Consider the following 16773-nt stretch of genomic DNA (forward strand, 5'->3'; position numbering starts at 1 on the left):
TTCCCGATGTTGGGGAAGTCCAGAACAAGGGGTCACAGTTTGAGGATAAAGGGGAAGCCTTTTAGGACCGAGATTAGGAGAAACTTCTTCACACAGAGATTGGTGAATCTGTGGAATTCTCTGCCACAGGAAACAGTTGAGGCCAGTTCATTGGCTATATTTAAGAGGGAGTTAGATATGGCCCTTGTGGCTACGGGGATCAGGGGGTATGGAGGGAAGGCTGGGGCGGGGTTCTGAGTTGGATGATCAGCCATGATCATAATAAATGGCGGTGCAGGCTCGAAGGGCCGAATGGCCTACTCCTGCACCTGTTTTCTATGTTTCTATGTTTCAGTCATCTCTTCAAATATCTTCAGTACTGTTCAATAAGCGGGGCTTTTCATGCAGAAAGCCGTGCTGACTCTATTTAATCTGACTCCGTCCACTTCCCCTCTTCTGATTTCACACTGACTGGTGTGTCATTCCCTGGCATGAACTTCCTGCTCTTCTCAAACTACCAAACATGAGCTTCTTTTCAGTCTTCTGCAACTTCTCTGGTGGCAAACGATGAGACAATAATCTCATCAAGAGACCCCACAATTCCTCCTCTCACCACCCACAAATTTCAAGGAAGCACATGCTCTGTCAGTGGGGATTTATCCACCAATACACCGCAAGGTTGCAAATATCACCCGTTCTGGAAATATGACCAGTCTCCAAAACATCTTTACTTAATTCTCTTAAGTAATCAAGATTATCTCCTCAGTGAAAAAGGGGATATATTCATTAAGAATCTCACCCATGTCGTGCAGGTCAACACATAAGTAACCCTGCTAATATCTGAAGTGATCTACTCACTTAGTAACCACCCTTTTACTCACGATATGACTGCAAGGGAGATGAGGCTGAGTACAGGGCTACGGTAGGAAACTTTGTCACATGATGTGAGCAGAATTATCTGCAGCTTAATGTGAAAAAGACTAAGGAGCTGGTGGTAGATCCGAGGAGGGCTAAGGCATCGATGACCCCTGTTTCCATTCCAGGGGGTCAGTGTGGACATGGTGGAGAATTACAAATACCTGGAGATACAAAATGACAATAAACTGGACTGGTCAAAGAACACCGAGGCTGTCTACAAGAAGGGTCAGAGCCGTCTCTATTTCCTGAGGAGACTGAGGTCCTTTAATATCTGTCGGACGATGCTGAGGATGTTCTACGAGTCTGTGGTGGCCAGTGCGATCATGTTTGCTGTTGTGTGCTGGGGCAGCAGGCTGAGGGTAGCAGACACCAACAGAATCAACAAACTCATTCGTAAGGCCAGTGATGTTGTGGGAATGGAACTGGACTCTCTGACGGTGGTATCTGAAAAGAGGATGCTGTCCAAGTTGCATGCCATCTTGGACAATGTCTCCCATCCACTACATAATGTACTGGGTGGGCACAGGAGTACATTCAGCCAGAGACTCAGTCCACCGAGATGCAACACAGAGCGTCATAGGAAGTCATTCCTGCCTGTGGCCATCAAACTTTACAACTCTTCCCTTGGAGGGTCAGACACCCTGAGCCAATAGGCTGGTCCTGGACTTACTTCCTGGCATAATTTACATATTACTATTTAATTATTTATGGTTTTATATTGCTATATTTATATTCTATTCTTGGTTGGGGCAACTGTAACGAAAATCAATTTCCCTCGGGATCAATATAGTATGACTATGTCTACGACTATGACTAAATTTCTTGGGATTTCCCTTTACCTTTTCTGCCAGATCCATCTCACACCCTCTCTCTTTGCCCTCATGATTTCACTCCCGATTGTTTTCTTCATCGTTTGGCATTAAAGCATTCACTGGCACATGACCTAATTCAGTGGTCCCCAACCACCGGGCCGTGAACCAGTACCGGGCCGCAAAGCGTACGCTACCGGGCCACGAGGAAGCGATATGATTTGGCGATATGAGTCAGCTGCACCTTTCCTCATTCCCTGTCACGGCCACTGTTGAGCCATAACGCATGCGTGGTCATGACCCGCGCGTCATCCATTTCAACGTGGGAAGGAGATCAACTCCTCGAGCTTGCAAATGACGACGGGCTGGAAAGTATGTTTGACATAACATCTCTGCCGGCATTCTGGATTAAAGTCAAGGCTGAATATCCTGAGATAGCCACGGAAGCACTGAAAACATTGCTTCCATTTCCAACATATCTCTGCAATGAATGCAACGAAAACTAAATTGTGGAATAGAATAGACATAAGGAACCCCGTTTGACTATCACTGTCTCCCATCACTCCTCGATAGGACCGTCTTGTTGCAGAAAAACAAGCCCAGGGCTCCCACTGATTCAGTGATATTGGTGTGTTGCAATGATTTTATATGTTCATATGGGGAAAATATGTGCTGCGTGTTTAATATCCAAACGTTCCTTAAAATGTTATGATGCTATTGACTTATATAACCGTATAACAATTACAGTATGGAAACAGGCCATCTCTCCCCTTCTAGTCCGTGCCGAAAGCTACCCTCACCTAGTCCCACCGACCTGCACTCAGCCCATAACCCTCTATTTCTTTCCTGTCCATATACCTATCCATTTTTTCTTTAAATGATAGTATCGAACCTGCCTCGACCACTTCTACTGGAAGTTCATTCAACACTTACTTCAAGCTTCCCTGTCCTCCCCTGATAATTGACTTATCACTATATTCATGCGAAGAAAATATGCGCTGTGTGTTTAATATTAAATTCGTTAGAAAAACCCTTTTAGAAAGGAAATTGAGTGCATTAGCCACTTATCACCGATATTCCGGTAGTGATTAACACCCCCTCACCCCCTCCTCCTCCGAAGAGAATCGCCAAAAACGATTGGGGGGGATGGTGGGAATCGTACACGCATGCGCACTGGTGCCCGCGCATGGCTTCATGGTAATTGTAGTCTTTCTCGGGGTAAACCCAGCATATTTGACTGCACTGCTACTCTTGTCCGTTGGCAACCCTACCACCACCCACCCCTGCCCCCCCACCACCGGTCGGCCGGTCCGTAAGAATATTGTCAATATGAAACCTGTCCGCAGTGCGAAAAAGGTTGGGGACCCCTGACCTAATTGAACAATGTCCTTCCATATTTTTCTTGACCAAAGCTTGTATATCTCTCATATTTTTGCATCTGCCAAACTGTCTCTCCATGATTTCCTGGAACGTTTCCTACTAAACCATCCTACCATGCGAGGCCTTATTGTAGGTTCTGCTAAATGGACAACATTTTCAGCCTGAAACTCATCTACAATTTTGGTCATTCTACAAACAGCTCCAAAGAGGTTCAACTGAACAAATTCCACTAACACCATGCAAACTCCTCCTAATCAGTCCCTGTCTTCCCAAATACTGGAACATCCTATCCCTCCAATTGCCCATCACAAACTTCCCCACAGCTGAAGTCAAATTCACTGGTCTGTCATTCCTTGGTTTATCCTTTCCATCATTCTTAAAACTACGGAACAACAGTGACCTAATTCCATTCCTCTGTGGCATCATTTCCCAGTGAAAAACGATGAAGCAAGTATCCCCCTAAGGGCCTCCACTGTTTCCTCTCTAGCCTCCCACGGAGTCCCAGGAAGCACTTAGTAAGGCTGCAAATACCTTCTCCCCCCAAACTGTCTTCACCTGTTGCCCTCATCTCTTGAGCAATTGTGACTTCCAGTAAATCAGTTCAGCAAACACTGAGGAGAAATATTTGTTATAGTTTCACCCTACTTGCTCCGTCTCAGAGTCCCAGGAAGCACTTAGGATTTATCCACTAGAAATGTACTGTAAAGCTGCAAATACCTTCTCCCTGGGAATATGTATGTCCCCCAATCTGTCTTCCCCTGATTCCCTCATCTCTTGAGCAATTGCGATTTTCAGTAAATCAGTTCAGCAACAATTGAGAAGAAATATTTCTTATAATTTCAACCTATCTGTCCCCTCAAGTTACAGACAGCCTGCTGATCCCCATCAGGAACTCCTGACTAACCATCCTTTTAATCTTTACTGAGCTTTAGAATTTTTCTTAATCTTGTCTGTCAGATCCATTTCATACCCTCACTTTGCCCTCCAGATTTACCTTAAGTGCATCCTTTATATCTTTGTAATCATCAAGAAATTAAACACAATGTATCATGTACAAAATGATGGAGGAACTCAGCAGCATCAATGGAAAAGAGTACAGCCGATACTTCAGACTGAGACCCTTCTTCGGGACTCCTGTTTGTGAACACAATGTATGTTTGCCTCTCCTCTTGACTGCAACTTCAATCTCTCTCATTAGCCTGGGTTCCTAAACCATCTAGGCTCTGTACACAAGAGGAACACAATACCCCTACACCCTTGATACGCCACGAGCCGTGCCCCAATCCTTGCTTCTCACCGTTACCCTGAAGCTTCTCTGAGCTCTTTTCGCTCTTCACTTGCGTGCAGGTTGAAGATGTCAAATGATCTGGTTGCTCTCTGCACATCAAGGTAGGCGCATTGCACAATGAGCGTCTCACTGCCCTGTGGATCCTCGCTCGACCCTAGTGCACAACACACACATCAATCAGAAACCTGTAACCTGGGAGATGGTGTTGAGTTTACCCGAGAACTGATGGGGATTTTCTGTTCTGACACTCCCTCCCTCCCATGCCCCCATCCCGGTGTGTCACTGACTGACTGGGATATAGTTCTGACAGACTCCCGTCACTCCCACCCCAGACACACACGTTCCATATGGGAAGTTTACAGTGCAACTTGACATGTGGACGGGGAGAGGCAGGTTTTACCCACCGGGACAGGACCCTCCTCTGGATTTTGTCTTGTCGACAAGAGTCTGTCTGACGGTCTGAATCACTGCGTGGCAATCATCAGCACTTGTCCACGTGACACTCATTTCTGTCCAAAATATCTGAAAAACATTGGTTCCCTCATGGAATAACTCTGGATCAGTCATCATCTTGTTTACTCCAAAATCTCCGGATTTCTGCAACAGAATCACAGAGCAAATGTCTTCCTTCCGCACTGTCTCACCTCCTGAAACACAGAGTAACAGAGTGATTTAGGTACTGCTGTGGGAGGGGTGTGTGTCCCACCCACTGCAGGAACCCACAGGGCTCATCATCCCTGGGCTCAGCATCTTCCATCTGGGTTGTGCCCACCTTCCTGGTGGGTGGGTGAGTGTGCATGTGCATGCGTGTGTGTATGTGTGTGTGTCTGTGTTTGTTTTTGTCTGGGTGGTGTGGGGTGATGCTGTCTGTGTACAAGTCAGTCTTCCCACCCCCACTTCTGTCTCCTCTGGGACTTTCAGCCCAACAATCAGCTCTCCTCAGGGGTACAGAAATATGCACAAACATCATTTTGGACAGAGACAAGTGAATCTAACCATGACCCACAGAATTTTGTAACAGGATTCCGAGTTCATTGCCTCTCTCCTGTTTGTGGGAGCTTGCTATGCACCAATCTCCCATCACAATGAAAACTCCTGTGTATTACAGAGCAGCGGTCCCCAACCACCGGGCCGCAAAGCATGCGCTACCGGGCCGCGAGGAAACAATATGATTTGGCGATAGGAGTCAGCTGCAACTTTCCTCATTCCTTGTCACGCCCACTGTTGAGCTTGAACGCACGCGAGGTCATTACCCGCGCGTCATCCATGTCAGCGCGGGAAGGAGATCAACTCCTCGAGCTTGCAAATGACGGCGGGCTGAAAAGTATGTTTAACATAACATCTCTGCCGGCATTCTGGATCAAAGTCAAGGCTAAATATCCTGAGATAGTCAGGAAAGCACTGAAAACATTGCTTCCATTTCCAACATATCTCTGCAATGAATGCAACGAAAACTAAATTGCGGAATAGACTGGACATAAGGAACTCCCTTCGAGTATTGCTGTCTCCCATCACCCCTCCATAGGACTGTCTTGTTGCAGGGAAACAAGCCCAGGGCTCCCACTGATTCAGCGATATTGGTGCGTTGCAATGATTTTATATGTTCATACGAGGAAAATATGCGCAGTGTGTTTGATATCCAAACATTACTTAAAAATGCTATGATGCTATTATAAGTGACTTATATAACCATGTAACAATTACGGCATGGAAACAGGCGACCTCACCCCTTCTAGTCCGTGCCGAACGCTACTCTCACCTAGTCCCACCGACCTGCACTCAGCCCATAAGCCTCCATATCCTTTCCCGTCCATATACCCATCCAATTTTTCTTTAAATGATAATATCGAACCTGCCTCTACCACTTCTACTGGAAGTTCGTTCAACAGTTCAAGCTCCCCTGTCCTCCCCTGATAATTGTCTTATTGCTATATTCATGCGAGGAAAATATGCGCTGTGTTTAATATTAAATCGGTTAGATAAACCCTTTCAGAAACAAAATTGAGTGTATTAGCCACTTATCACCTATATTCCGGTCGTGAATAACACCCCACCCGCCGAACAGAATTTGCAAAAACAATTTTTAAGAAATCGGCACGTAAACGCATGCGTAACGGTGCCCGTGCAAGGCTTCATGGTCATTGTAGTTTTTCTCGGGGTAAACCCAATGTATTTGACTGCTACTCTTGTACGTCGGCAACCCTACTGCCGCTGACCACCCCACCCCGCAACCCCGTCCCCCCACCGGTCAGCCGGTCGGCAAGAATATTGTCAATATGAAACCGGTCCGCAGTACGAAAAAGGTTGGTGACCCCTGTTGTAGAGGTAAGACCTGGTAAAACAATGCATGTGCCTTCCACTACAATGGAAACATGCACAGGGTCACGCACAATAATTATTGTGCCTTAGAGAGGCAGAAGAGGCAGCGGTCCAGAAAAGGAAACAAAAGACAAGAGGACTCTAGGGTAAGGTTTCATTAGGTGGAGTCACAGACTGACAGAAGACCAGTGTATTTACCTGTGACCCACTGCAGGGCATCTCAAAGATCCTGATTTTCATGAGACACTTTGTACACAAACAGAACACAGGGAACCCCTGGCCCTTCACACTGGCAGATTTTCAGCTCCTTCACAATCTTCTCATGGACGTCTCCTCGACCGTAACGCTGCACTGTAAAACACAGAACCTGTGCTCAGTCAGCCTGCCTCACACCAGTCTAATGTTCCTCTGAGCTCAGAGATGGACACCCACCACCATGGGTGTCCTGTGCCTTAAGAACAGGATTTGAACCAGTGAGAATCAGTCTGGGGTACAGGAGATCCAGTGGAAAGTGAAAGCAAAGAGTTTGTTGTGCATTGCAGTGATGGAGAGTGGTATAGGGGCTGATTGGCGTCAAAGAGATGGGAGAAGTGTAGAGGAAGTAGATTTAGAGGCTGTAAGGGTCAGGGGTGAAACTGACACAGCTACAGGAGAGGTATGGACGTTGGGGAAGACATTTCGAACCTCAACTCATACATTCCTCAGAAAACCCTCCCTGAAGTGGTGGGGCCTCTCTTTATGAGGCCACACACAGAGACCTAGGGTATGACACAGGGACCTAGGGTAGGTCATTGGAGACAGAGGGATGTAGACAATGCAAGCCATTCAGCCCATCATCTAATAGAGCAAGATAGAGACTATTTGCCCAATGAGTCAGTGATGACCACTATGCCCAGCTGGATGATCCCAATTTCCCGCAGTCAACTTTATCCGTTCTAACCCTGCCTTTCCATGCATTTATTCAGGTGCCCCTTCAATGATACCATTGTACCTGCTGCACCCACTTTCTCTGGCAGTTCGGTCTATATACTCACCACCCTATGGGTGAAAGAATTGCCCTGCAGGTCTGATTTAGATCATTTAGATCTGCTTCCAGTGCCAAAGTAGCGTGCCCACAACTCACTAACACTAAGGTTTTTGGCAATGTGGCAGGAAACTGGAAAACCCAGTTGAAACTCACTGCAGTCATGGGGAGAAAGTGCAAACACCTTAAAGACAGCAGTGGGATTTGTGCATACATGGCTACCATTGCAAATTTTCAGCTAACCTCCACAGAATTTATTGGTATTTTCCTTAACTTTATCTCCGAGATCCACATCACACCCTCTCACTTTTCCCTCCTATTTTCCTTTCGATAGTATTCTTAGTCATGTGACGTTAAGGGATTCACTGGCAAATTACCTAATTGCACCTTGTCCTTCCATACTTTTCTTGACCAAAGTCTGAATAACTCTTGTCTTGACATGTTTACTCTCCATTTCGACAGGAACATACTGCCTCTGCAGACTTGACATTTCTCAGCTCCTGCCCCAATCTCTCGGGTCGAACCCCAAGCCTGCGTTCTCACCGTTACACTGAACCCTCTCCGAGTTCCAGCTGCTCTTCCCTTGGCTGCATCCTGAAGAAATCGAGGAAGCCGATTGTTCACTCACCACCAAAGTCTCACTGCCTAGCGGATACTCACTCTGCCCTACTGGAAAGCACACACATCAATCAGAAGCATGTAAACTGGGAGTTGATGCTAAAGTGACCTCAGTACCAAAGGACGTTTGTGCTCCGAACCTCCCTCCCGCAGCAGTCACTGACTGACCGGCTATTGTTCCATCATTTTCCCACCCAAGACACCAATTAGGCATGACCGTCATGTTGCATGTGGGAAGGTTACATTGAAGCGTGAGGCATGACAGGGAGAGACAGGTTTTACCCACCGGGGGAGGAATGTTCTCTGGATCTGGTTCTGTCACTGAGACTCTGTCTGATGGCCCGAATCGTATTTGGACAATGGCAGTCAGCTGACCTCCTCTTGAGAATACCGCTGGTTTCTCTCCAAAGTACTCGATGAACTGCTGTTCCCTCATGGAATAACCGTGGATAGGTCCTTATCTGCCCCTCTCCCACATCTCGGGATTTCTGCAACAGAATCACGGCACAAATGTCTTCCTTCTGCGCTCTTCCGCCTCCTGCAACACAGAGTAACAGAGTGTCTGGGTGCTGCTGTGGGATGGGTGTGTGTCCCACCCACTGGGTACATCAGCCCTGAGCTCAGCACCTTCCCCCTGGGGATGTCCCACCTTCCTGCCCCTGTCTGTGTCTAGTTGATGCTGTGTATGTACAGGGTAGCCCTCCCATCCCACTACTGGCACTCACTAGGCCAAAGGACGTACAGTACTGCCAGAGGCACCATTTCTCCACTGGGATTTTCAGTCAAGCCCCAAACCCCTCCCTCACTCAGCTGCACAGAAACGTCCACACACATCATTTGAGACAGAGCAAGGGAAGCCACCTGTGCCCCAGACAATGGGATCTCCAATCCATCACCTCACTGCTGTTTGTGGGAGCTTGCTATGCAGCAATACACAACTCCCATCACAGTAACGACTGTGTGCTTTAATGGCAGAACATGTTATGGATCAGGAAGGCATTACAGGAAAGCTCGTCCCCTTCTCCTACAATGAACTAATCACCTGTATTACACTGAACATAAGATGTAGGATTAGGCAATTTGACCCATCGAGTCTGCTCCACCATTCCACCTTGGCTGATTTAACTATCCTTCTCAATCCCAATCTCCTGCCTCCTCCCTGAGGGAGTGAACAACCAACGGTCAGCAGAAGTCCTCAGGACCTCTGCACCTTCCACCTGGGGATGTGCCCACCCTCCTGCCCCCTGTGTGCCTGGGTGGTGTTGTGCTGATGCTGTCTGTGTACAAGGCAGTCTTCCCAGCTCCCACTACAGGCACTCACGTCCCACAGGAGGTACAGCGCAGGGATTTTCAACCCAATCACCAGATCCCCCAGTCGGGTGCACAGAAAGATCCAAATACACCATTTCACACAGAGCCAGGGAGCCCAAGTGTGTCCCGTACAATGTTGCATCAGAATACCTGGTAGATTGCCTCACTGATGTTTGTGGGAGCTTGTTGTGCACCAATACACACCTCCAATCACAATAATAACCTCTGTCCCCTCGACAGATACAACTGGGCGGGACAATATCATCTTCAATCTACATATAGATTGGGTGAACCAAATTGGTAAGGGTGCTGAGGAAGAGGATTTCTTGGAATGTATGCGGGATGATTTTTTGAACCAACATGTCGAGGAACCAACGAGAGAGCAGGCTATTCTAGATTGGGTATTGAGCAATCAGGAAGGGTTAATTAGCAATCTTGTCGTGAGAGGCCCCTTGGGTAAGAGTGACCATAATATGGTGGAATTCTTCATTAAGGTGAAGAGTGACAGAGTTAATTCAGAAACAAAGGTTCTGAACTGAAAGAAGCATAACTTTGAAGGTATGAGACGTGAATTAGCTAAGATAGACTGGCAAATGACACTTAAAGGGTTGACGGTGGATATGCAATGGCAAGCATTTAAAGATGGCATGGATGAACTACAACAATTGTTCATCCCAGTTTGGCAAAAGAATAAATCAAGGAAGGTAAAGCACACGTGGCTAACAAGGGAAATTAGGGATAGTATCAATTCCAAAGAAGAAGCATACAAATTAGCCAGAGAAAGTGGCTCACCTGAGGACTGGGAGAAATTCAGAGTCCAGCAGAGGAGGACAAAGGGCTTAATGAGGAAGGGGAAAAAAGATTATGAGAGAAAACTGGCAGGGAACATAAAAACTGACTGTAAAAGCTTTTATAGATATGCGAAAAGAATAAGATTGGTTAAGACAAATGCAGGTCCCCTACAGACAGAAACAGCTGAATTGATTATGGGGAGCAAGGACACGGCAGACCAATTGAATAACTACTTTGGTTCTGTCTTCACTAAGGAGGACATAAATAATCTTCCGGAAATAGAAGGGGACAGAGGGTCCAGTGAGATGGAGGAACTGAGGGAAATACATGTTAGTAGGGAAGTGGTGTTAGGTAAATTGAAGGGATTGAAGGCAGATAAATCCCCAGGGCCAGATGGTCTGCATCCTAGAGTGCTTAAGGAAGTAGCCCAAGAAATAATGGATGCATTAGTGATAATTTTTCAAAACTCGTTAGATTCTGGACTAGTTCCTGAGGATTGGAGGGTGGCTAATGTAATCCCACTTTTTAAAAAAGGAGGGAGAGAGAAACCGGGGAATTATAGACCGGTTAGCCTAACATCGGTGGTGGGGAAAATGCTAGAGTCAGTTATCAAAGATGCGATAACAGCACATTTAGAAAGCGGTGAAATCATCGGACAAAGTCAGCATGGATTTGTGAAAGGAAAATCATGTCTGACGAATCTCAGAATTTTTTGAGGATGTAACTAGTAGAGTGGATAGGGGAGAACCAGTGGATGTGGTATATTTGGATTTTCAAAAGGCTTTTGACAAGGTCCCACACAGGAGATTAGTGTGCAAACTTAAAGCACACGGTATTGGGGGTAAGGTATTGATGTGGATAGAGAATTAGTTGGCAGACAGGAAGCAAAGAGTGGGAATAAACGGGACCTTTTCAGAATGGCAGGCAGTGACTCGTGGGGTACCGCAAGGCTCAGTGCTGGGACCCCAATTGTTCACAATATATATTAATGACTTGGATGAGGGAATTAAATGCAGCATCTCCAAGTTTGCGGATGACACGAAGCTGGGCAGCAGTGTTAGCTGTGAGGAGGATGCTAAGAGGATGCAGGGTGACTTGGATAGGTTAGGTGAGTGGGCAAATTCATGGCAGATGCAATTTAATGTGGATAAATGTGAGGTTATCCACTTTGGTGGCAAAAACAGGAAAACAAATTATTATCTGAATGGTGGCCGATTAGGAAAAGGGGAGGTGCAACGAGACCTGGCTGTCATTATACACCAGTCATTGAAAGTGGGCATGCAGGTACAGCAGGCGGTGAAAAAGGCGAATGGTATGCTGACATTCATAGCAAGAGGATTCGAGTACAGGAGCAGGGAGGTACCACTGCAGTTGTACAAGGCCTTGGTGAGACCACATCTGGAGTATTGTGTGCTGTTTTGGTCCCCTAATCTGAGGAAGGACATCCTTGCCATAGAGGGAGTACAAAAAAGGTTTACCAGATTGATTCCTGGGATGGCAGGACTTTCATATGATGAAAGACTGGATCGACTTGGCTTATACATTGAAATTTAGAAGATTGAGGGGGGATCTTATTGAAACGTATAAAATCCTAAAGGGATTGAACAGGCTAGATGCAGGAAGATTATTCCCGATGTTGGGGAAGTCCAGAATGAGGGGTCACAGATTGAGGATAAAGGGGAAGCCTTTTAGGACTGAGATTCGGAAAAACTTCTTCACACAGAGAGTGGTGAATCTGTGGAATTCTCTGCCACAGGAAACAGTTGAGGCCAGTTCATTGGCTATATTTAAGAGGGAGTTAGATATGGCCCTTGTGGCTAAAGGGATCGGAGGTATGGAGGGAAGGCTGGTACAGGCTTCTGAGTTGGATGATCAGCCATGATCATACTGAATGGCGGTGCAGGCTCGAAGGGCCAAATGGCCTACTCCTGCACCTATTTTCTATGTTTCTATGTTTCAGAAAGCCATTGCATCAGTGCATGTCTGATTCACAAATGATTCCGTCCCAAGGAACATACACAGTGTTAGTGTGCTCCTCAGGTAGGGAAGAGCCAGCAAAGACCAGAAGTCCCCAAAAAGGAAGTATTTTCAGGGAAATGTTATCACTGAATGACTTCACCTGTGCTAGAAGAAATAAACAGGTAGACTACTTTCTAACTAGTGAGAAAATTCCAAAATCTGAGGACTTGGGAGACCTTGTGCAGGTTAATTTGCAGGTTGAGTCATTAGTGAGGAAGGCAAGTGCAATGTTAGCATTCATTTCAAGAGGACTAGTATATAAAAGCAAGGATGTAATGGTGAGGCTTTATAGAGCACTGATGAGGCCTCACTTGAAGAATTGTGAGTGGTTTTGGGCCCCTTTTATAAGAAGGGATGTGCTGGCATTGCAGAGGACGTTCATGAAAACAATTCCAGGATTGAAAAGCTTGTCATATGGGGGAATGGCGGCGTAAGGAAAAGGTCTCTCGACAAAAAAGAAGGTAAACTGCCCCAAAATCGAATTTAGACAAATACTTAATATTGCATAACTATATTAATAAAAGGGGCAAGGATGATGTCTAAGAACAAGAATAAAAAGTCCGCTTCGAAGGCTGATAAACATAAAGAGATGCAGCAAGGCGAAGGGCCTAGCTCTCCCACGGCAAGCCAGGACGGAGATAATGAGGGGGAATCGGTGACTCTGTCTTTGATTCTTGGAGAGATTCGCGAGTTCCGACAAGATAACAGCAAACAGCTGGAAGATATTAAAGGAGAAATAGTAAAAACTAACTCGCGGATAGATGAAGCCGAAGCGAGGATTGTTGGAATTGAAGAGAAGCTACAAAATGCCGAGGAAGTGATAGCAGAAATGCTGATGCTACAAGACCAACTCCAGTGGAAACTAATAGATCAAGAAGGCCGCTCGAGAAGGGAAAATGTGAGGATCTACGGAGTTCCCGAAGGAACCGAAGGTAAACCCGGATTGATGATTCCCTTCGTGGAGAAGCTGCTTAGAGAGAACCTTGATATACCGGCCGCAAAAGACCTACAGATAGAAAGAGCTCACCGCGCGTTGGCACCACAGCCTCCGGCAGGCGCCCAGCCCAGATCGATTCTGATCAGATTTCTCAGTTACAGAATGAAGGAAGAGGTGCTTAAAAGAGCATGGCAAAAGAAAGGTTTCATGTGGAACAACTGTAAAATCAGTTTAGACCACGACTACGCACCGGGGATTCTTGCCAGACGGAAGGAATATACGGAAACACGGAGAGTCCTGAAGGAAATCAACATCAGATTCCAGACCCTGTATCCAGCTCGGCTGAGAGTCTTTTACGACGAAGGGACAAAAACTTACGCTACGGTGGAGGAGGCAACGTCGGACCTGGCGGACCGGGGACTACCTATTAAAGTTATCACCCAACCGGAGTCGCTACTGGAGAGGATTCGGCAGAAGTCGTGGCAGTTAGTGGGGCGAGGACGCTCCACTTGAACCAGAGTGTCAAACTACAAGGAAAAGCTGCAAATATTCAGACGCGAATGTACAGAGAATACAGATTAATTAAGAGAAATGACTGAAAAGAGTAAATCGGACTTAAAAGTAAAACGAAAACTGGTAACTGAAAATAATCTAAGCGGAATAACTTGAATGATAGCAATATGGTCGAGACATAAATAGGAGAAAATTCTCTATGATTATTCAAACTGCTGAGGGCCCTCTAACACAGGGTGAAGATAGAGGTTATCCCTCTGAACTGAGGCAGGTCGGTGCTCAGGCCTCACTGTGGGAAGTCGGGGAAAATTTTCAAATGTTATACATTCAGAAATGTCTAGGGTGTGGTTATATGTCTTGGTTTACTGTTGAGAAGGGATTGCTTACTGTTTGGTTAGAAAAGGAGAGTGCTTTTTTTCTACTAGAGAAAAATGCAAACTGAATTGGTAAAAATAATTTCCTATAATGTTAATGGGGTTTTGAATCCAATTAAAAGAAATAAGATTATGTCTAAATTGAAAAAAGAGAGGGCACAAATAGCTTTCCTCCAGGAAACACATATGAGCCAATCTGAACATGGAAAATTAAAAAGAATGGGCTTTAAGCATGTATTTTATTCATCATATAAATTGAGTCACAAAAGAGGGGTAGCTACTTTAATATCAAGTACTCTTAATTATGAACATATTTCAGAGACTAGAGACAAAGAAGGACGGTTTGTAAAAATCACAGGAAGAATAGAAGGTACAGAAATAACATTGCTGAATGTTTATGCTCCTCCAGGTAGTGAATGGTCATTTTATAGACACATTTTTGACCTAATGGTCAGTTCTCGAGGGGTAGTAATTTGTGGAGGGGATTTTAATATTAGATTAAATCCTATATTAGATTCTTCAAGAATAGTTACTCAGAATAAACCTCTGACTCGGAAAGTGAATTCATTGATGGAGGAGTTGGGAATTATAGATGTCTGGAGGGAATTACACCCTACTAGTAAAGATTATACATATTACTCTTTCCCTCATTCAGCCTATTCAAGGATAGACTATTTCTTTATCTTTAATACAGATAGACTCAGGATAAAAAACTGTAATATTGCAACAATTGATCTGTCGGATCATAGCCCAGTCTCTATGTCTCTAATCCTGGAAAGGAAAATGAGGAAAACACTATGGAGGCTAAACTCACATATACTTAATAACCCAAAAGTAATGGAGAGATTAAGGGGAGAAATCAAAGAATATCTAGACCTTAATGACACGGGAGAAACATCCAGTGATTTTACGGGATACATTGAAAGCTGTACTGAGAGGGAAAATTATTTCCATTACTACTCACATGAAAAAAATCAATGCACAAAGATTAGCAGACCTTCAAGGAAAATTAAAACAACTTCAAGTTGGAGATAGCAACAAAAGTAATTCAAATCGAAAACAGGAAATTAGGAAATTGCAAAGTGAAATTGATGATATTTATACGTTGGAAACTCAAAGAAATTTTCTTTACCTGAGACAAAAGAATTATGAAGTAGGAGGTAAATCAGCTAGATTATTAGCATATAAATTACGAAAACAACAAGCAGACAATACAATTCATAAAATAAAGAATCCAAAGACAAAGCTTGTGGAGAGTACAATAGGGAAAATTCAAGAGAGTTTTGAAACGTATTATCGAGAGCTGTACTCCCAACCCCGGGCCCCCAATGAGCCCTATATAGACAGTGTATTGAATTTTTTAGATCTACCTAAACTTACAGATTTACAAAATGAAAGTTTATTAGAACCAGTAACTGTCAAAGAACTGAATGTGGCCATCTCTAGGTTAAAGGCTGGAAAGTCCCCGGGTTCTGATGGGTTTACCTCAGAGTGGTACAAGTCCCTGAAGACACAGTTAGCCCCATTACTACTTAACACCTTTAATTGGAACCACTTGCCTAACTAATAAGACAGAGCGAAATCGTAAAAGGTATCAAGGTGGCAGGGATTGAACAGAAAGTGGCGTTATTCGCAGATGATGTTTTGGTTTATCTGAGTGAACCAGAAAAATCATTTATAGGATTGTTTACACTGTTGGATGACTTTGGGAAAATATCAGGTTATAAAATAAATGTAAAGAAAACGCAGAGAGGAGAAACTCCACCTTCCTGGAGAGAAGCGATTATTTCAGTTATTCCTAAAGAGGGTAAAGATAAACTAGAATGTGGCAATTATCGGCCAATTAGTGTTCTTAATTTAGATTACAAACTATTTACATCTATATTAGCGCGCAGATTGGAAAAGCTTTTACCTGGCCTAATCCATTTAGACCAGACTGGATTTATTCAACAAAGACAAACACAGGACAACATAAGGAGAACTCTGCACATATTAGAACAGGTTAATAAGAACGAGACAGAGACAATGGTAGTAGGATTGGACGCTGAGAAAGCTTTTGATTCGGTTAGTTGGGCATTCCTATACAGAGTGTTAGGAAGATTCGGCTTTCAAGAAAGGTTTATTAAAGTAATTCAGATTCTGTATGACAGCCCAACAGCCCGAATTAAGATAAATGGGGACCTCTCTGACTCCTTCATTTTAGAGAGAGGCACTAGACAGGGATGCCCAATTTCTCCTCTCCTTTTTGCGCTATATATCGAACCACTTGCCCAACTAATAAGACAGAGCGAAATCGTAAAAGGTATCAAGGTGGCAGGGATTGAACAGAAAGTGGCGTTATTCGCAGATGATGTTTTGGTTTATCTGAGTGAACCAGAAAAATCATTTATAGGATTGTTTACACTGTTGGATGACTTTGGGAAAATATCAGGTTATAAAATAAATGTAAAGAAAACGCAGGTTATGTCCCTAAATTATACACCATCCAAAAA

General features: G+C 44.7%; 1 protein-coding gene across 13 annotated transcripts in view; it reads right to left on the bottom strand.

Moving 5' to 3' along the window:
- The window catches only part of LOC134350864 (uncharacterized), a 48912-nt gene that overhangs the window by 12066 nt on the left and 20073 nt on the right, over positions 1-16773 (bottom strand). For 9 of the 13 annotated variants that reach the window (XR_010019006.1, XR_010019005.1, XR_010019009.1 and 6 more), the window contains 4 exons: positions 8622-8873; positions 6892-7044; positions 4779-5021; positions 4384-4528 (listed from right to left, as the gene is read on the bottom strand). Coding sequence is in view for 1 of the 13 variants with exons in the window: in XM_063056641.1 (XP_062912711.1) it covers positions 8211-8386; positions 8622-8873 (428 nt within the window). In the remaining 12 variants the exon portion in view is untranslated. Of the gene's footprint in view, positions 1-4383; positions 4529-4778; positions 5022-6891; positions 7045-7071; positions 8387-8621; positions 8874-16773 lie in introns of those variants that run through there. The other 4 variants (XR_010019014.1, XR_010019015.1, XR_010019016.1 and 1 more) reach the window with 4 other exon arrangements.

Source organism: Mobula hypostoma, chromosome 8 (genome assembly GCF_963921235.1).
Source record: "Mobula hypostoma chromosome 8, sMobHyp1.1, whole genome shotgun sequence".
NCBI classification, from domain to species: Eukaryota; Metazoa; Chordata; class Chondrichthyes; order Myliobatiformes; family Myliobatidae; genus Mobula; species Mobula hypostoma.